Below are 22,406 nucleotides of genomic sequence, written 5' to 3'. Positions count from 1 at the left end.
CAAATAAAGGTTAATAAATCCGGTTTGCTGTCGTTGTGACAGCCTCTTGTATTTTAATGAACTTGTTGTTGAGGTATATCTATATACTTCTTTCTGTACAGAGTCCAATGAAAGCTTTCTAATTCTTATATTTGATGATAGAAGTTTTTGTACTATCAGTTTTTGCTCACTTTAATGTAATATCCCTGTGATTTCAAAAAATAAAATTTAAGGCATTTGTTGGTTACTGTTACATGCCTTTTTATTGTCATTGAAAATATGCTGTAATACATATCTAAACATGAACTTGGTTTGCCAGAAATATTGCAAGTTTAGTTTCCTTTCAAGTTTGAATTAGTGCAATCAGATTTCCTGTTAAGCTGCTTCAAATAGGAATCAGCCCATTTAAGGACTTTTATTACTAATAAACTGTACGACAAGCATACTTGTTAAACTAATAAACAACATCCAATGTTGCTTAAGGAAAAAAGAAAAAAAAAATGATTCTCAGATTAAAAGAGTGTATTTGTGTAAGAACTTCCTTTATGAATTCCTTGGTGGCCTTGTGATATCATTAATACTCTTTAATCTCAACAGATTGTTTATTATCAACACTTGTCAGAGAACAATGTGTTGTGATGGTGGGTCAATAACAAACTCAGATCACCAACTTTTCATTCATTAGACACTGGGACAATACAAAAAAACATCATTTGTATCCTAATTTAAAATGATTGGGATGAAAATAAACACAGATAGAAATGTGATCTGTTCTATAGGGAACTGCAGAGCATTCATGTAGTTCTGAAATAGACAAATTATGTTTAATTTAAACAGCTTTTCTCCAGGATATGAAACCTCGCAAAAGATTTCATCATTTTTTTTTAGATTTAATTTTACAGAAATTTGAAATTCTGACACTTTTAAAAGTTTAAGAGATCTAATAAAAATCTCTTATAATTGATACCACTCATTGGAGTCAAGCTGTTTTAGCAGGTCTTTACTCAAAACACAAGTTATTATTTTTTGTGTAAAAAGTGCTAGATCTTGATTCAGGCCTCCCCATAAACTGAGACACTCTTGTAAAATTATTAGGGCAGCAAGGAGGAGTTATAAGATAGTGATTAACAAGTGTAGCAATTGAAAGACAAATCAGTGGTTACTTCCCCATTGTTTAAAAGAAGAGAAACAACAAAATGTTTTGCATAGTGTGGATTTCAGTTTGAACGGGAAAATGTTATTAAAGATTAATTCGTGTACACTATGGAAGCAGGCCCCTCCCCCTTTAATCCCATGTATACCTTAATAGCCTTATATAAGTGTAGTGTATATGCATGACAACTAATGTGAACTTTTAAATGGTGGGGTGCTATCACATGGTTGGAAGCAAGATCAGATCCTATACAGCCAATGTATGAAACAAGCTGAATAGAGTCTCATACTCCTACTGCCATGTATAACCACATAGACATAGGTTGAGGAAAACATAATACAGGTTTGGGCCAATAACCATAGTTTAATTAATCTGTTCATCATATATAAAGACAATTAACAATGAAACAATAATATTTTCATTTTGCACAAACAGTCTTTGAAAAATCTGTGGTACTCCAAATGAAACACTTAAACTAAATAGTAGAAAGTAGAAGTTATAGTTGAAGGGCTTTAGCAAAGGACTTCATCACTTGTTGTCGATAGGAAAAGGAAGGATACAGATACCTTAAACCAAATAGTAGAAAGTAGAAGTTATAGTTGAAGGGCTTTAGCAAAGGACTTCATCACTTGTTGTCGATAGGAAAAGGAAGGATCCAGATAACTTTTGTATGTATCACTTTTGAAGTCACCTTGGGCTTGTATTAATTCCCCTGGAACCCCACATTAAAAGGCAACAGGAAAATGTTATTAAAGATTAAAGATCCCAATTATATTCAAATTTATCACTGAGTTGAGACATCTGCTTTTCTGTATAAGAATTTATCACTGACTAAACTAGGAGGAAATAATCCATCTAGCATGTCTAGAGAATTCAAATTTAAAGAAATGTTCATTTCGAATTTGTAATTTTAGTTATTCTATTTTGAAATTTTATTTGTGAGTCGATAAAACTAAAAGCCAATTTTGTTTTTACCTCTTTAAATTATTATGCCCTTTTGCCCTTCACAGAATCAAATAAGATTAAGATTGTTTTCTATTCTTTCATCTCGATCTGTTGTTTTCACAAAAGATGCATTTATATTTTAAACGCCATATGATAGGTGTATTTGATTTCACCTTTCAAACCTAAAATTACTAAATTTTTGTTTATATATCTAAATCTTATTGTTTAATGCTCATAGATGGTCCCATTAATTTTTTTTTTTTTTTTATATAAATATGATTTGATAAACATCTGAAGGCTTTTGTACATGATAATGATAGCATTGATTTGGTTGTCTAGCCTTGCAACAATAATTGTGGAAGGGAGACAAAAGGGTACTGCTCCTGGCCCTTCTGGCCGCATTAACATCATTATTAAATTTTGTGATTACAAAATTACCCAGTACCAGATTATATATAATGTCCAGTTACTGTGAATAGTTCTTTTTAAAGAGTTTCAGGATTCAAGATATTACCGGTATATATATTTGATACTCAGACTTGATAGTACTTAATATTAATATTATAGCATCTAGCTTCATCCAACAATAACAACTGACCATGACCTAGCTTTGTGCTGAAAGTAGCATTGAACACCAATCAATCAATCAATCAATATTAAAATAATTACAACCTGCTATAATTTTATGCCCCACCTACAATAGTCTGTGCCTCCATTCATTGGCCGTCTGTTTGTTCGTTGGTTCGTTCTTCCGTCTGTCCCATTTCAGGTTAGAGTTATTGGTCAAGGTAGTTTTTGATGAAGTTGATTAGTCCAATCAATTTGAAACTTAGTCATGTTCCTTATGATAGATATTTTTAATTTTAATGCCAAATTTTTTACCCCAATTTCACGGTCCACTGATTATAGAAAATGGTAGTCACTTGATCATAGAATATGGTAGTCACTGGGAGTATAGGGCATCCGTGTACTATGGACACATTCTTGTTACTATTCAATTTACAATTATCACACTGTGACCAACACCTGAAATCCAAGATAGTGTTTATGATTTTAAGATACTTTGAAAAAAATTATAAATTTTGATAAAGCATTCATTTTCTTTTATTGGTATCAAAGTTACATATCTCAATACAATGTTATTAAAAAATCATGCATTCTGTTTTGCTATTGTGTATGCACAAAAGAATTATGTTTGATGAGTTTATTGCACCATGGTGACTGGAATCATTTATATTCCAGATTTTGTAAGATATAATGTCTTTCAAGTACATTTTCCTAGTATTTATGGTAGCATTCGCCAAACTAAAAAAACCATTGAACCATAAATCATCAAAATAGCAAATCAGCTGTCATCCCACATTGGCTTTTCCTGACTTTAAGGGAATACGATACAGTAGCAGGGGCAGATAATAAAGTTTTCAAAACTTTTCGTGTTGTTTTCGCTACGTTGGTAACCAGAACTTTGTAATTTCGCAATGTTTCTAATAAGAACGTAAACATTTTGCGACGTTGCTTTAAAAGAAGTCATATTTCGCTGACATAAATTTGGGTTGCGCAAATTTCAAAAAAGTACCTGCTATAAAAAAGTGGCCATGTCGTTTCTAAAAGACAGAGAAATCCACTGAAGAGCAGTGACATCAAAGGAAATACTTGAGATGAACAAAAATAAATCAAATACAACTTTGCATGACGAAATTGAAGAAAAGGTGATACATATGTAGACACAGAAGAGAGTACTGACATTATGAAAAGACTGAAGAAGAATTGTGAAGCTAATTTTAGTCTGGTAGTGAATAACTGACAAAACTGCACTGCCCAGCGGAATCTGCTCATCGTAGAGAACGAAAAATTGCAAGGAATTGGGGTCTATCTTACTATTTGTGCTTAAACTGTAACATGCTGAATAACATTTTAACAAGTAAGACACACTTCGAAACAAAATGACCTGCAATAGCTAATAATGAGTATTGGTATCTGCTTAACGTCCAGCTGCAAATATTTAATTGCACATTTATGACATCCAAATGTTATTTTGATGAAACTTAAAGAAATGAGAAAACGTATGAACCGGTGATTAATGAGAAAAATTTAACAAAATCTATGGCACGTAGGGTGGCCAAATCGTGTATGGTGTTGGAAGAGTTGAAATCCATACATCACAAAAGTCATTACTACGGCGTGTTGTACAGCTGTGCAATATTTTTCATGACGAGAACAGTTATTTTCATTTATTGATAATGAATTTGAAATCAATAATACTATCTTAAATTGAAAAAAATCAGATTCAAAATAGTTAAGTTTGTGTCTTTTTTTTTCTTTTCTTGTAAAGCATTTGGCAGACTCCAAATGTTTCGGAGAATTGTCATTGTAAGGCAAAATTTAACAGACTATCAATAGAATAACAAAACCGACTGCATGTGCTAGACCCTCATGGGTGGACAAGTTCGTATAACACCCCTATTTGTAAATAAAATAATAAATAAGTGTCTCATCCTGTTCTGGACTTGGTACATAAAATAAAATTGCTGATTTTAATTGATATTTCAAAAACATACAATATTGTATGTGTATGTAGAAAAACTGTCAATAAAAGTCTGTTAAAAAGATTTAAAAAAAATATATTGGTGTCGTTTTTGGTGTGAATTTTAGCAAAAAATTAACAATCGATGCAGAATTGTCACATGTTAGTTTGTTTGATTGGTTGTATTTTTTTTTTTTTGTATATGAAACTGGATGTAATAGACCAAAACAAGAAAACGCCTGTTCACATGCTGTTTAAAGGGCTTGTAATTAAATGGTGTCTTATGGTATTGTACATCATATTTGTATTTCGTTCATTGTTTTGTACTTAAATCTGGGTGTAAGTTTCCCATTTGAGTTGTTTTACATTTGTCATGTAGGGGCCTTTCATAACTGACTATGCGGTATGGGTTTTACTCATTGTTGAAGGCTGTCTGATGTCCTATAGTCGTTTACTTCTATGCCATTTTGTCTCTGGTTGAGATTTGCCTCATTGGTAATCATACCACATCTTCTTATTTGTATAAGCATATCTCTATTGTACTTCAATGTATTGAGAGATAAAAATTGAAGTATCGGCAAATTTACACTAATTGCAGACAGACAGACAGATCAGAAAGTGTACACACGTTAAAACTTGTCGCTGTCAAGCTGATGAGCAAATATGAAGTCATGCAGTAGGGTTGTTTCTGAGAAAAGTAACAAACGTATAGTTAGACGATCGGACACAAGTACGCCAATATTCATACATATACGCTGTATAAAAGGTTATGTAACTTATCTCTTGATAAAGACATCGCTCAATATTAGTCTCTAATACCTGCTGCTGAACTTCCTATGAAATGTTATATTACAACTTCATTTTTGGTCGATTGAGGCAATAATGACATGAGTTAAATTGCACGAAACAGCTCTTTTTTATAATATAAGAAATACTACTTATAATTTAAATTTGAAAGATGATTATCTTTTGAATGTAAAAAGAAAAAAAAATCAAAGTACGCCGGGACTTTTTAAAGTTGACGATACATATCAGCTTTGTCATTGTTGAAGGTTATACTGTTGTCAATTTATGGTATCACCTCACTTAATTTATAGTTGGTTCACATTTTTGTCATGTCAGGGCCTTTGAAATAATGTTGTCTATCCTCTTACAGTACATGCAGCAATTTAGAACTAATGTCGGACAGAGATGCACCTTTATACTTATATCAGATTTTTCTTTTTTGCCGTACATCTGACAAAGTAATCTGCTAGAATCCTTTTTTATAACCTTTTTTTTTTATTATGAAAAGGTACCTGTCCAAATTTAGTTTCGTAAATGTTTAACACAAATGTTTTGCCATTTTATGAGTAACCATCTTATAAATTTTTATGATAAGTATCAACGCTTTGAAAAACACCTGCATATACAATGTAATTGACAGTGTACTCGTGTACGGCGGGAATGATTACACAAGGTTGTTGCAATTAAAACTTAATTTAACATAATTTAGCGCCCTACCGACAGACGTCGTAAAAAATTAAGGTATATGGCTTTTATTGAAAAAACAAGCTCATGGACCCCAATGTTTTTTCTTTTGCAATCAATCAAGTACTATTTCAAGAACATACTCCGCCAAAATATCAGGAAAAAATCAACGATCATATTTTTCCTGCACTTCCGAAAAGCCGCAAAAATATGGTTGATTTCTTTATTTCGGATAAGCAATCTAAATACGGAAAATAATGATTTGATTTAACCTTAAACTTGTTTCAGCATGATGATGCCATGGATCAAGGGAACATTTTACAAAAAACCCGGTTAAGTTATGACTTTTCGTTCAAAAGTATTTATACTTTCTTTAAAAGTCCTAATTTATGAAATTTCAGGGATTTTCTTCCAAATATGCAAATTTCAAACCAAATTATCTCAAAAGTAAGTCATTAAGGTAATTTTTTCTTTGCATATTTGAAAAGAACACATTGAAATTAACCTTCTATCAAAATTTTAAGAAAATATCAGCGAGGGATCTCTACTGTACCGTATGCCCTTAATGTGATTTGTAAACTTCAAAAACACCAAATATTCTCGTTAAACAATTTTAAGTTGCAAATAGAATGTAGAGAAAGCAATATTGTACGATGGATAAGAGTAGAGGGCTTAACTACAAGAGGCAAATACATTGATGGAGAAAATATACAATCAACTTGATGAATGAAATAATTATTTTTGCTTCCAGTCACCTATTAATTCTCCTTCTATCCAGTAATGTTAATTCAAATGATGCTTTTTGTTAAATTCATAGCTACGGAAATGGATTTCAAGTTAACAGCAGACGCCAAGCAGCAATAATTTTCTGTGTGACAAAATTGTCTCCTTGGTATCCGACTGGTATAATTGTATGCATGGTTACATAAAACAAACTTTTGGCTCTTTATATCATTGACATCGTAATTTTCCTGCATGTTTAGTTTATATTGTTATTTGATTTTTTAGATCCCATCTGGTTTTCTGCATATGGTGGCTTTGAATTTACATAATGCATATTACCTTGGAATAGATATCCAGTGGGCTTTTTATTTTACTTGCAACAAAGCCTAGACTGATTTAATTATTTTTTTACTTGAATTTCATTCTTTTCATGCTATAAGTGGGTCAGACTTTGTCTTAGTTTTTTAATGTTTTATTAAAAATGGATAAAAAGGTATAGAATATAATACCTAATTTGATAAAAATTATTTTTTAAAAGGGTATTATTTCAGTGAAATGTAGACCAAAGTACCACATTAATCTAAACTTTTCTACTAAAGAGTAAGGTAATAAGTTTAACTATTCTAAAAATGGTGGAAGGGGAATGACATGGCTTAAACCTTAGAGAACATGACTTGACCACATTGGTTCTGGAAAGAACCAACATGGGATTTAAAGGAGATATCCTTCAAATCCATATAAGACATACAACAGTATTTGTGTATTTCAAGGGGAGGCAACCTATAGAGCAAGGGCTATAACAAATTAACCTTAACCCTCAAACTTATAACCATTACCATATCCTAACACTTACACTAGGCCCATAGCATTAAAAACTTTACCTGAAAAAAAAACTAGCCCTAAGCCTAAACTAAAACCTAACCCTATTAAGTACAGTCTTCCCTTCATTAAATGAAGTTGTAAATATGGTAAACCCTCATGAAACATAAAAAGGAAATATAAGATAAACTTAAATACCTGGTAGACTTTGAGATGAAAAACAGCAATACAATTACTGTTTCTAAGCTGATTTTTTAGCTGTGCATAAACTGATTTTGTGTCATGGAGTGATAGCCCATATCCTATATGTTTTTCTATTTCCATGTGTCAATAAAGGAAATAAGAAAAATCCTACTTTCCTAATGGAAGTAATCTATTTTCCATTTTAGGAATATATTTTTGATTTGCATGGTTAATATTATATTGAAATTGGAGACTATATATGGACCTTGCAGCTTCAATCATGGTCCATGGACTTTGATTGTTTTGCAAATTTGATATGTAAAAGTGATGCTATTTCATTATCAAAATTACATACAGGCGAGACACATCTCTGTGTCCACAGATTATTAAATAATTAGTGAAAATTTACCCCTGTATTTACTTGTGTTTGATAATTAACCTTGTTAAGTTGTTATATAGAATCTATACATAATTTACACGTTAATATCAGAGATTATCAATAAAGTATAACTAAATGTCATCACGATAAGTTGTAATTATCTTCATTTTGACACATCAAGTTTCAATCAGTACAAGTGATATTTAGCAAGCTATCATAAGGTACAGATAATGTTTTTTTGTTCTTTGAATATTTTAGGACTTTTCTGTGTGCATGTTTTTTTTATTTAAATAGTATCTTAATATAAAAACAATTAGCATAGCCCATACAGCATTCTCAGCTTAGAAGGCCCAAAAGTTAATTAAGTTTAATCCTGTTATGACCCTAATGTGTGCAAAACATTTACTGTATAGGTTTCACAAAAATAAAATCTCTGCATTGTAAATTTTGGTAGCATGATATATTTGCAGCATGTCCTGAATTAAAGCCACATTTATTTCCATAATGTTCAAGCATTGATAGCAGTAAATGTTCACAGAAATGTCTGGATTTACAGTAATGTCTTAGTGGCTGAATGATTGAAGTACTGGTTGTCATTTGTTGCTGTATATCATATTATTTTTCCCATTTATTGTTTTGTACATAAATCAGGTTTCTCATTTGAATTGTTTTACATTTTTCATTTTGGAGCTGTTTATAGCTTGCTATGAGGTGAGGTATGGGGTTTGCTCATTGTTGAAAGCCATATATTGAAAATTAGATTGTTAGTTTAATGGTTTTATACTTTGCAGTGGAAATAAAATGGAGTGAAAGGAGAAGGTCCGGTAAGGACTCATTTTGGCCTCAAATTTCAGTTTCATCTGAAGAAAGATTTTGACCACTTTTTAAACACTTAAGTGTCTATTTCACTTAATTCAATTAGTTTATGTGAAAGATTTTAACTGATTAAGTCATTAAAAACGATCCGATTGAAGCTCAAATATGAAAATTCTCTCAAATATGCCAAAAATCGTCACTTTTCAGATTGTTTTTGTCAAAAATGAAAGTGACCGCATCCGTGTTCATCCACAACCTTTATATATGTTATGTATTATCATAAAACACAACTTACATTGCAATATTAAGGATGAACACGAATGCGGCCACTTTCGTTTTACACGGAAACTGTCTAAAATTTAACTAAAATGATAGAATTTTGAAGATTTCAGTAATTTAGCATGACTTAATGGTGCTACAACCCGATATATGTGCATTGTATTGTTCCAAAACAGCCCATATTTATGTAGCAGAAGCATTCAACTGTCCAATAAATAATTAAAAGTTTACATTTTAACAATTTTGTAAAACTGTTATATTTTTGGGCCAAAAAGGGGCCTTACCGGACCTACTCCTTTATTTCATGATCTGGAAAACATGTTAACCCTTAGAGGGCTAATTCTGTGCCCTTTTTCCTGTCTGTACATAAGTCCTATATCAGTTTTGGTTTAATTCAATTTACCATTATTGTAACGTCAACTTGAAGCTTAATATACATGTACACATTTATAATGGTCTGAACTTTTTAAAAAAAAAGAAAAAAGAAATGATGTAAAATTAGGGTTTGAACTAGAATTCATGGTTTACTGAACATCGAGATGTTGTTTTTATAAAAATAAAAATCTTAAATTAGATTAGGATGTCAGCTGTCTTAGTTGTCTTCATGTATTAAAGCAAAGAGTAATACATTGCCTTTTCCATAAATAAACATTAATTACCTTTAAAACAAATTAACTAAGTAACAAGCAAAATCTGGTAGTAGTCCATATTAATTACCATGCATTAAATGCTCATAAATGGTTTTAGTTACTACAGAAATGAAGTAGCACAATGCTCTAATTAAACTGACATCACATAACAAAGCTAACGTCTATTGAATTATGACTGTTATGTAACTAAATTAATATCCTTTGGAGTTCCAATGCATATTAGCCAATGTATTTGCTTAATCTTAAGCTCTCAATTCAATGATGTCAAAACATTGAAAATGATAAATCTCAGTAAATTTGAATTTGATATGAATTTATCTTACAAATAATTTATTACAGGAAAGAAATTACTATTCTAACACTGAAGTTACTTTTTTTCAGAAATTGGTCAAGTTGTTTGCCATGACAACACAGAAGAGTTTGTTTTGTAATGGCAGAAGATGATGTTCTATCTACTGTGAACAACACCACCACGGGTAGCAATGATCCTATAAATTACACAGGTAAAAACAGTCCTTACAGTTAACAACACCACCACAGGTAGCAATGATCCTATAAATTACACAGGTAAAAACAGTCCGAACAGTGAACAACACCACCACATGTAGCAATGATCCTATAAATTACACAGGTAAAAACAGTCCTTACAGTGAACAACATCACCACAGGTAGCAATGATCCTATAAATTACACAGGTAAAACAGTCTTACAGTGAACAACACCACCACTGGTAGCAATGATCCTATAAATTACACAGGTAAAAACAGTCCTTAATACAGTGAACAACACAACCACAGGTAGCAATGATCCTATAAATTACACAGGTAAAAACAGTCCTAACTGTGAACAACACCACCACGGGTAGCAATGATCCTATAAATTACACAGGTAAAAACAGTCCAAACAGTGAACAACACCACCACGGGTAGCAATGATCCTATAAATTACACAGGTAAAAACAGTCTTTACAGTGAACAACACCACCACAGGTAGCAATGATCCTATAAATTACACAGGTAAAACAGTCTTACAGTGAACAACACCACCACTGGTAGCAATGATCCTATAAATTACACAGGTAAAAACAGTCCTTAATACAGTGAACAACACAACCACGGGTAGCAATGATCCTATAAATTACACAGGTAAAAACAGTCCTTACTGAGAACAACACCACCACGGGTAGCAATGATCCTATAAATTACACAGGTAAAAACCGTCCGAACAGTGAACAACACCACCACTGGTAGCAATGATCCTATAAATTACGCAGGTAAAAACAGTCCTAACAGTGAACAACACCACCACAGGTAGCAATGATCCTATAAATTACACAGGTAAAAACAGTCCAAACAGTGAACAACACCACCACAGGTAGTAATGATCCTATAAATTACACAGGTAAAAACAGTCCGAACAGTGAACAACACCACCACGGGTAGCAATGATCCTACAAATAACACAGGTAAAAACAGTCCTAACAGTGAACAACACCACCATGGGTAGCAATGATCCTATAAATTACACAGGTTAAAACAGTCCGAACAGTGAACAACACAACCAAGGGTAGCAATGATCCTATAAATTACACAGGTTAAAACAGTCCTTACAGTGAACAACACCACCACAGGTAGCAATGATCCTATAAATTACACAGGTAAAAACAGTCCTAACAGTGAACAACACCACCACGGGTAGCAATGATCCTATAAATTACACAGGTTAAAATAGGATGTGTGAATGTCCACTTCTTCATTTAGAGGTTACATACTACTCTCTCATTCAGAGGTTACATACATTTTCCTTAATTAGAGGTTATCTTTAACCTCCCCATGCAAGGTTGGTATCTTCCATCATTTAAAAGTTGTATTCTGCTTCCTCATTTAGAGGTTGTATACTACTTCCTAAATTAGAGTATAATTATGCTACTTCTTTGTGTAGAGGTTATTTTTATAAAAAAATCCACATTTAGAGGTCATGTACTACTTTCCTCACATCTAGCTGACATGACCACTTCTTAGAATCAAGACAGTTTGAGCTTGACATAGTTGTAAAAATGCTTGTCATTGGTTGAAGTCTTATATTCCTTGACCTTTAACATTATTTGTTTTTTTAATATTTTTGAATTGCTGTGTCATTGAAAGAGCCCACATCTTCTTTTATTTTTTTGCATGAATCGCTTTAGCCTTGCATTCTAAAGAGCATGTGGACTTTAACACTTGCAGTAACCATTGTTTGTTAAATCGGCCAGACACAGCCTCTGTCCATAGGGACATTGCATTGAAAGACGGAATCATATTTTATTATAAGAGAAGGCTGTTAGGCTGATTAACCTATTTGTTGATGATCTGTTGTTGTAATCAAAGTACAGAGTCATTAAAGAAACAGGAAAGTGACGAGATCGTTCACAATATAATATTTGTCACAATTTCAATTCCATAGCTCTTACAACTGATAATTGAAGAAAAGTATAAGATTATAGATGATTTTTTAATAGCCTTGGCAGCAGTTTCAGAAATAAATGTTGCATATGCATATGTCTAATTATATCTTTTCTGATTAGTTTCTTATGAATCCAGGCTCTCTGGACTAATTTTAATAACAAAAGATTTAGGTTTTTAAGTGCTGATTTATATCTTTTGTCAGTTGAATATGCAAATGTAATAAAATCAGTGATATTTGTTTTAAAGTAATCACAGATTTTCAGGCAATATAGGAAAGGTGTACTGACATAAGTAGTCTCTAAACACATTAGCTCCATGGAGCTTTCGTTAGTAGAAGCCATATTAACTATGTGTATCAGTGAGAAAAATGTAAAAGCATAAAAATATAGTATATACCAATACACATAATTAACAGCGCCTGGTGATGTTTGATAGCCTGACCGGTTTCGGTCCATAAAGGACCTTCATCAGAGGCAGAATGGTGGATTAATGTTTGCACCCTATTTATATAGATATGGTAACCGGCGGTTGAGTTAACCGGCGGTTGGGTTAACCGGCGGTTGCGTTAACCGGCGGTTGAGTTAACCAGCGGTTGAGTTAACCGGCGGTTGAGTTAACCGGTGAAAAATCTCAGTGGGATTTTCCATGGTTACAATTATCTATATTTAGCTAATGTTCATGTTACAGTAAACTTTTTGACATGTTACGGTAAACATTTTTACACTATACGGTAAACATGTGACCTGATGATATAACCATATTTGGGCTTTAGCATCGGATAAAGGGTGTTTTAATAATTTAAGAAGTACATAGTAATCATTTAGTCTTGATCTTTGGCTAATGATCCACCTAAATATCAAGTCTTGGAATAGTATTTCATGGTAGTTATGTGATCTTAATATTTGGCTTATGATACACCTAAATATCAAGTCTTGAATTAGTACTTCCTATTTTATTTTTATTTGGTTAGGGGGGGGGGTAATAGTTTTGACTTGATGTTTTGGTGTATCACAAGCTAAAACGTCAAGACTGCATGACTACCATGAAATACTATTATTAGACTTGATATTTAGGTGTATCATAAGCCAAAGATCAAGACTGCATGACTACCATGAATTACTATTTCAAGACTTGATATACAGGTGTATCATAAGCCTGAGGTCAAGACTGCATGACTACTAGGAAGTACTAATTCAAGACTTGATATTTAGGTGTATCATAAGCCAAATATTAAGATCACATAACTACCATGAAATACTATTCCAAGACTTGATATTTAGGTGGATCATTAGCCAAAGATCAAGACTAAATGATTACTATGTACTTCTTAAATTATTAAAACACCCTTTATCCGATGCTAAAGCCCAAATATGGTTATATCATCAGGTCACATGTTTACCGTATAGTGTAAAAATGTTTACCGTAACATGTCAAAAAGTTTACTGTAACATGAACATTAGCTAAATATAGATAATTGTAACCATGGAAAATCCCACTGAGATTTTTCACCGGTTAACTCAACCGCCGGTTAACTCAACCGCTGGTTAACTCAACCGCCGGTTAACGCAACCGCCGGTTAACCCAACCGCCGGTTAACTCAACCGCCGGTTACCATATCTATATAAATAGGGTGCAAACATTAATCCACCATTCTGCCTCTGATGAAGGTCCTTTATGGACCGAAACCGGTCAGGCTATCAAACATCACCAGGCGCTGTTAATTATGTGTATTGGTATATACTATATTTTTATGCTAATCACAGATTTTCAATTGAAATAAAAAAAAGGATAACATTTCAGATTTAAAACGGTAAAAAAATCATTAAATTTAGTAAGTTTAATGTCTTGGATGACAAGAAATATACAAAGACATATTAATGTACTCATTATCAAGCTTAAAAAGGCCATGCATTTAAGGATTTGGTGACTTTCTCAATATCCATACATTAACAAGTTCTAAAAGGTCATGCCTTTTTTAGATAAGGTGTCACAGAATCTATGCATAACAGGTCATCAAGGTCCACATGTCTGTCTGACAGGGTTCACCTAACCTCAACCACATTTCGGTATCAAGTTTTCCTGGTCAAGCCTGTGTGATTTGATTCTAAGATACTATAAGCAATATATTAACTGTATTTAGTGTGTGGTATGATTGTAAGATGCACATGTCTGTGTGGGAGTTTTCATCTAACCTTGACCTTTTTCATAATTCATTGGACAGTGTTAAGTTTATTGTGGTGTGGTCTCTTTCTCAAATACTGTAAGAAATAAGGCCACTTCATTTGTTAAGGGGAATTATTGTGAGGTGTACATGTCTGTTTGGCAGGGCTCATCTGACCTTGACCTCATTTTAGTAGTGCTAAATTTCCATGATTATGTCTGTACCTAAGGGAATTTTGATGATAGTGTTTCTTATGACAAAATAAAGAGCATGATTGATTTGACAGGAGTAATGACACTTAATTACTTTAAAAACACACAATTACTGCTGTCTGCAGACACATTGGTGCCCTTCGGCTGTTTGTTTACTCTTTAGTCAGGTTGCTGTCTCTTTGACACATTCCCCATTTTCCTTCTCAATTTTATCTTATCTTTTATCAATTTTATAATAGAATACTCTCTGGAGTATATAACAACTGCTTTAACATAATAGTGCAAATATCACTCAAGCTGATTATTATTTGTACAATATAAAATTTCCTGATTCCAAGTTAATATCTCTGATTGACCATGTATTACTATGTGTTGGTTAAGTTTGTCAGAACTATATTCTTGATTTAATCTACTGATTCTTGCAAACTTCTAGATATTTTACAATATAAAATTTCTGTCATTTTCATGTATTTACTATGTGATTGTGGAGTCTTGTCAGATTTAGTCTAATAATTCCATTCTTGTTAACCTCTAAAAGTACATGCTTTCTATATAAATATCATTATTTATTGATAAGATAATCTTATGTCATCCTTTCTTAAAGCAGTATAATTGTTGATTTTAATGAGTATTATATTTGTTACAGTGCTTATAAACCAGACAATAAGTTGTAGTAAATCACTATTTCCAGAATATAATAACACTGTATCCTGCTTTAAAATTATATTGAGCCAATAGTTATTGGAATTTGAAATACTACAGTATATATACTGTCACCAATGCCACTAATAATTGATGATAAAAGGCCATTGACCATTGTCCAGTCTGATTGTTAACATGTGTCTTGAGAGAATACGGAGTTTTCTGCACAATAAATAATCTCAACAACAGCTCTTCCAAGGAAATGTGGGAAACTGATATGTCACCTTGTTACCAAATTTTGCAGGATTAGATCCTTGTATTATGACAAAAAGTGAACTTTATGGATTATCTTCATTCTTAGTGTCAAAGTTCTTAGATATAAAACTTGATATTTATGAAGCCTAAAAAAATTACAAAGACAGACATACAAACACACAAGAAAAGCACTATTTGATTTTTTTAATGGTACATGAATTCTAAATTTGAAGAAACAGTTTTATCCAAAACAAATTTTGTCACAAGATGCCTTATACAAACATGGTGATGTGTGTCAAGTAGGTGGGGTATATAGTTGTTAGACCTTGTCATCAGACAATTTTGTTTCAAGATGCTAACTGATAGTTTTATTGGATTGCAATTTTACTTCCATATATGGTCACATACAATGAGGGGAAAATCTTGATTTTGAGGTCAAAGGTTTCTTAAAAAAGAATGAAATTTGTGCAAAAAGCAGTTTCCAGATGCTTAATCAAGTACTGCATATGATATAACAATTTTACTGGGATACATTGTCACATATACTCAAAGGAAGATTCCTATTTATTTTGAGGTCAAAATCTCAAAGGTGACAGATAAGTGTTAGATAGAATCTTGTGCATAAAAGTGGTTTTGTGATTCTTAATCAAATACTACACTTGAGATTGCATCTTGCTTTGGTATATGGTCACATCTTATGAGAGGACATGAGATTGCATCTTGCTTTGGTATATGGTCACATCTTATGAGAGGACATGAGATTGCATCTTGCTTTGGTATATGGTCACATCTTATGAGGACATGAGATTGCATCTTGCTTTGGTATATGGTCACATCTTATGAAAGGACATGAGATTGCATCTTGCTTTGGTATATAGTCACATCTTATGAGAAGAAGATACCTGTCAATTTGATATAACTATGTCTTAAGTCAAAGTTACTAAAACACAACCTAACTTTGAACAGATATCAACGATTGGTGGTTTTCTCCGGGTACTCCAGCTTCCTCCACCAATAAAAACTGGCCACCACAAAAAAGCCAAAAAGGGATGCTTAAAAGTCTTGTGGGAGTATTTACAGTAACTGACTAAGATCATAAGTTAATAGTAGTGGGGAGTATGTGAGCTTTGAAGATAATAAGTTAATAGTAGTGGGGAGTATGTGAGCTTTGAAGATCATAAATTAATAGTTGTGGGGAGTATGTGAGCTTTGAAGATCGTAAATTAATAGTAGTGGGGAGCATGTGAGCTTTGATTTATTAGTTTGGTAGGGCTGTGTTGCCAAAAGTTTTGACTTATTTTGGTCAAAAGTTTCAGTTATGACAAATAATACTGTTTTAGAAATTATTGTACTTATTTGTACTATCAAAACTGTCTTCTTGAAAAGCTTTTTGCTGTTTTATTTTTGTTCTGACTCTTGTTGTTTGAATTCTGTCTGTTCCAGTTGGTGAAAGGTCATAGTGAACACTTAATGGTATTATTATTCATCTTTTAGCCTCAATTTATGTCAATGATAACCTTTCTAGTTTAAAAAAAGTTTAATCATTTTCAGTAATGAATGCTGACATTTAAATTTAATAGTCCAGAATTTACCATAGATGAGAATTCATTTGTCAACGGTTGTAAAGATAATGTGTCTTGTCATATTTTAGTCATTAGTAAATCGGACAAAAACAGAATTGTAATAAAACTTGTCTCATATGGTCAGAGAATGTAAATGATGAAGCGATGAAGTACATCAGCTATTGACAATCCAGGAAATAATGGCTTTATATAATGGTGATCAGTCACTAATACAATTGTTATATGTCTTTTAAAATTCTATGGTCACAAATCACAATTTGCAGCCAGGAGGAGGGAAGCAGTCAGAGTCTGAAGAGTGATTTAATAGAATCTTAGGTTATTAATTGTAAACATTGTAAAGTGAACATGTCCATGGTATATAAATGTCAATGTTAGAATCTATGTACATTGTGTCAGGGAAAACTCCATGGTATATAAATGACAAAGAAACAATCTATGTACATTGTGTCAGGGAAATGGAAAAGAGCTGCATCATGGTAGACAGATATTTGAGAGACAAACAAGAATTAAAAGTCTAAGACATCTCTCTTTGATTATATGTAGAGACTAGACAAATACACTGCTATATTGATATATTATTTATCAGTCGGTCTCTTCATATATATATCTGGTGATTCTACCTACAATAACATTTACTGCTGGTTAAATGTTTACACTATATACATTTGGTGCTATTGATGATGATGGAAGTGTTTAACGACCTTGACTGGCTTTACAGCCCTAGCATGGTTGGTTGTTGCTATTTAAATGATTGCATATAGATATAGGAAGATGTGGTGTGAGTGCCAATGAGACAACTCTCCAAACAAATAACAATTTAAAAAGTAAACCATTATAGGTTAAAGTACGGCCTTCAACACGGAGCCTTGGCTCACACCGAACAACAAGCTATAAAAGGCCCCAAAATTACTAGTGTAAAACCATTCAAACGGGAAAACCAACGGTCTAATCTATATAAACAAAACGAGAAACGAGAAACACGTATATATTACATAAACAAACGACAACTACTGTACATCAGATTCCTGACTTAGGACAGGTGCAAACATGTGCAGCGGGATTAAACGTTTTAATGGATCCAAACCTTCTCCCTTTTTCTGAAACAATAGCATAACATCACAACAAAGAAAAACATACGATAAAATATCAATTGGCAGACTTAACTCAATCAAAAAACGTATGATTAAACAATGAACGAATAAATTTGATCTGCGATATCTGAATACAAATGCATGTTTATATAATGAGGGGCGGAAGGACCTTTTAAGGGCTTCAGGATTTGGCATTTATTTTTGCATGTGTTCTTGTTTGGGCCTTTATTTCATATGAATTCAGGATTTACACCTACAGTATTTTAAACTCTGGAATAAATGCTTAAATTTTCAGGGTCAAGGAAAGAATGTTTTATTTTTTTGGGATGACACTATTTCTACCTACCCTCTATGAAATAAGTTCACAAAACACAACCCTTCGATATCTTAAGGGTTGATTGGGGTATAAAAATAGGATAATCACTGGAATTTTCCTGACTACAGTCAAACCCTTTTCTGTAAGGAATTTTTAAATTCCTTGCCACATCCTGTTGTAAATGGGTCTCATTTAGGGATAGTGCCACACTCTTTTCATGTTAAAAAACCCTAAATGCAACATCTATCTAAAGGGATCACAAGATGATCTGTATTTAAGCAAAACTTCTTTTGTAACAAGTATCCCTTCATCCAGCTCTGCCAACCTTGTTAGAGTTTACCTATTGGATTGATTTAAGTAATTTGTTCACATTCTGAATAATGCATGAAATAATTGTCACTGGACATGAAATAATTGTCACTGAACATTGAGCAAGTAACAATAAATCAGTCAGTCTTTATGTATCTATGCCAAATTGAAAAATATAAGTTCAAATGTTAAATAATTTTAAGTATAAGTATCATCTGCCAGTGCTTAATAAAATAGGGGGGATAAAACAGGCTTAAATCCTTGAAATAGGTGTCAGTCTAACGCATTTTAAGATGTTACTTTGACGACAATTATTATGAAGGCGACAAGTTGCATCAATTACATATTTTAAACAAACCATAATAAGATAAAGGGTGGAAAAAAATATTTTCAAATAATTGAATATATTACTTCTAAAGGTCAGACAAAATGTGTTGTCACTAATCCTATTGTAACACTTAATTTTGATTGTCCACAAATTTCAGAATAATGTAAAAGACCAAGTGAAATTTTTAAACTATCCACCAAAGTTCAAAAACCACATTTCTTATTTTTTATCATCTGCTTTATAGAACTGAAATAAAAATAAGATGTGTGATATAATTGCCAATGAGACAATTATTAACAAGAGACTTGAGTGATGTAGATGCTATCAACTATAGGTAACATGGCATTCAACAATGAGCAAAACCAGTATCATATAGAAAGATATAAAAAGGTGCTGACATAACAAAATGTTAAACATTCAACAGCCTGATTTATGTACAAAACATTCAACAGCCTGATTTATGTACAAAACATTCAACAGCCGGATTTATGTACAAAAGTCCTTTCTCTCATAACTGTTGTTACGTGGAGTTCTCATTATGTTACTATCTTAGGTTTCTCTCACTTCTTAAAGCCATTTATGGGACTTGCTTTTGCTGTGGGTCTACATGTTTTCCAGAAGTCAAAAATATGACTGTCAGACAACAGACATAATCTCAGATCATATTCTTCACTACATTGTAACTTTATGTCATTCTGTAATATTTATCAATCAAGTATTAAAGCACTGAAAACACTCAAAATTTGACAAGTTTTACTAATTGCCACAAAAATGCCAGAGTTGAAAATAAATGAATATAGGGACTAAAAGTTGATCAAATGGTAATTTAAATAAAATTAAATTATAGTTTATACATATTTTGATAAATTCCCATGATTAAACTTCCGCTGGTTTGTTTTCATTAATGTTAAGGTCAGCTTGTTAGCTTGTCAGCTTGTCAGTTCTGTTTTAATTAGAGATTAAGACATGATACTGCTTTAAGTTTTATATTTCAGCAGGAACCTGGGACTATTATAGTATAATAGTCCCAGCTGGTATGCTGTTTATGGTTCTCATGAATGATAGTAGGTGAAAGTGAAACTATAAATCCGCTTAGAAGTGCTAGATGACTTGTGCAGGATTCAACATTCATATATTTCCAATATTAGTGAACATTGGAACGTTAAGCAACAGCAATCAATCAATCAATCCAGTAAACATCGTATCACATTACGTACATTGCACGTACATGTAGCAAGGCTTGAAGACCTGCACTTTTTCATATGCAGTCTCAAGAATTTTTACCTTCTTGGTCTTCAAAATGTTATTGTTGTTTTCGTTTTTTTTTTTTTGGTTTTTTTTCTCACCTATCTTAATAGTCTTACCACACGTTATTATATGTCTCACTTGTCTTTACTACAGTATTCAAGTATTTTTGCCTAAGTATTTGGGTTCTACCACAGGCTATTGTTGTTTCACCTGTGGGTTCTACCACAGGTTTCTAGACATCCTTATGTATAAGTGCACCGGAGCAGACAACAGCCGAAAGCTACCAATGGGTTTTCAATGCAATGAGAAACTCCCGCACCCTGAGGCGTTCTTCAGCGGGACCTATTACATCTCAAATTTTGAAACAATTGTGCTGTATGTTACAGCAGGAGTTTTTTCTCCATTCGTCGACTTAATGTTACAGTGCTCTTTTAATCTAGCTTTTTTTGGATTTCTCCGATGTGGTGAATTTACGTATAGTAGTAAAATTGCCAGGCAGGACACACTTTTAATTCAAAACATTGATTTCGATTTAAACTTTCAAAATTTCACAGTACATTTGAATTCCTCCAAATGTGACCCATTTCGAGAAGGTATTAACATTACTTTTTTCGAAAATGATATTTTCAGCCCAGTTGATTTGATGAGAAGATATATACAAGTAAGAAAAAATCATGGAGCTAGGCCAGATTCTTATTTATTTGTTAACGATGAGTATAATAACGCTCCTTTGTCTAGAGATACATTTATAGCTCCGCTTCGAGAGTCCCTGTTCAGATTAGGGTATAATGATAGTAAATTTTGTGGTCATTCTTTTCGAATTGGTGCTGCTACATCAGCTGCAGCCGCAGGGGTCGAGGACCATATTATTCAGACTTTAGGAAGATGGTCATCCGATTGTTATATACGTTACATTAGAACTGACCCAAAAACTGTTTGCAAAGCACAAAGCAGAATGTGTTGTTCCTAAATTTTTGATACATGTTCAGTACTATATCAAAGAGTTATAAAAACTACATTTTGTGGAATCTATATAGTATGGTTTTTTATTTTATGCGTTTTCATTTTCATATATAAATTCCATTCAAGTACTATTCTCTTTATGGTATATGGAAAATTTTATATTATCATTATTATATATATATTTTTTTTTTTTTTTATATGTATATGTATCATTTCTTGGGGGCTTTCACTCATGCTACTCGTTTCAATTTGGCCTACTTAATTTCAGGGAAATTATTTTCCCCCAATTCATTAATACATTTTATTATTTATTTAGGCTTTGTTTTATTTAAGGGTGATAATTAAGTTATTTTTTTGTACCTGTTGGAATCTACCGCAGGAATTCTCATTTTTCAAATTTATACTTGTCTGGGCTCTACCAGTCAGGTTCTAATATTACCTGTTGGGATCTACCGCAGGAATTCTCAGTTTTCAAAATTCATACTTGTCTGGGCTCTACCACTCAGGTTCTAAAAGTACCTGCTGGGATCTACCGCAGGAATTCTCAGTTTTCAAAATTCATACTTGTGTGGGCTCTACCACTCAGGTTCTAAAAGTACCTGCTGGGATCTACCGCAGACATTCTCATTTTTCAAATTTATACCTGTTTGGGCTCTACCAGTCAGGTTTCTTAAATTAATTTTTCACCTGTCAGGGCTCTACTGCAGGTTCTTAAATTGCATAATTTAGACAATTTACTTTTTAATTAATTTAAAAATTGTTTTGAGTAGGTAGTGTTTTTTCATATGGTTATTTTTATTTTAATTGTAAGTTTTAACGAGTAGCCCCCTAGAAAGCCAAATGATACATTTATTATTATTTTCATATGTATTTAGTATAAAAGATGTAGGAATGATTGTGAATATGATTTTAGTATACTGTGTATACAATAGTG

The 22,406-nt window shown here is 32.6% G+C and overlaps 1 protein-coding gene across 3 annotated transcripts in view; it reads left to right on the top strand.

Moving 5' to 3' along the window:
* The window catches only part of LOC139523235 (receptor-type tyrosine-protein phosphatase epsilon-like), a 159,713-nt gene that overhangs the window by 31,896 nt on the left and 105,411 nt on the right, over nucleotides 1-22,406 (top strand). For all 3 annotated transcript variants that reach the window (XM_071317101.1, XM_071317087.1, XM_071317094.1), the window contains exon 4: nucleotides 10,302-10,423. In XM_071317101.1, the coding sequence (XP_071173202.1) occupies nucleotides 10,351-10,423 (73 nt within the window). In that variant the 5' untranslated portion in view covers nucleotides 10,302-10,350. The remainder of the gene's footprint in view (nucleotides 1-10,301; nucleotides 10,424-22,406) is intronic.

Source organism: Mytilus edulis, chromosome 1 (assembly GCF_963676685.1).
Source record: "Mytilus edulis chromosome 1, xbMytEdul2.2, whole genome shotgun sequence".
In the NCBI taxonomy this organism is placed as follows: Eukaryota; Metazoa; Mollusca; class Bivalvia; order Mytilida; family Mytilidae; genus Mytilus; species Mytilus edulis.
The sequence above is the reverse complement of the archived record's forward strand: the minus strand, read 5'-3'. Positions and strand labels throughout refer to the sequence as shown.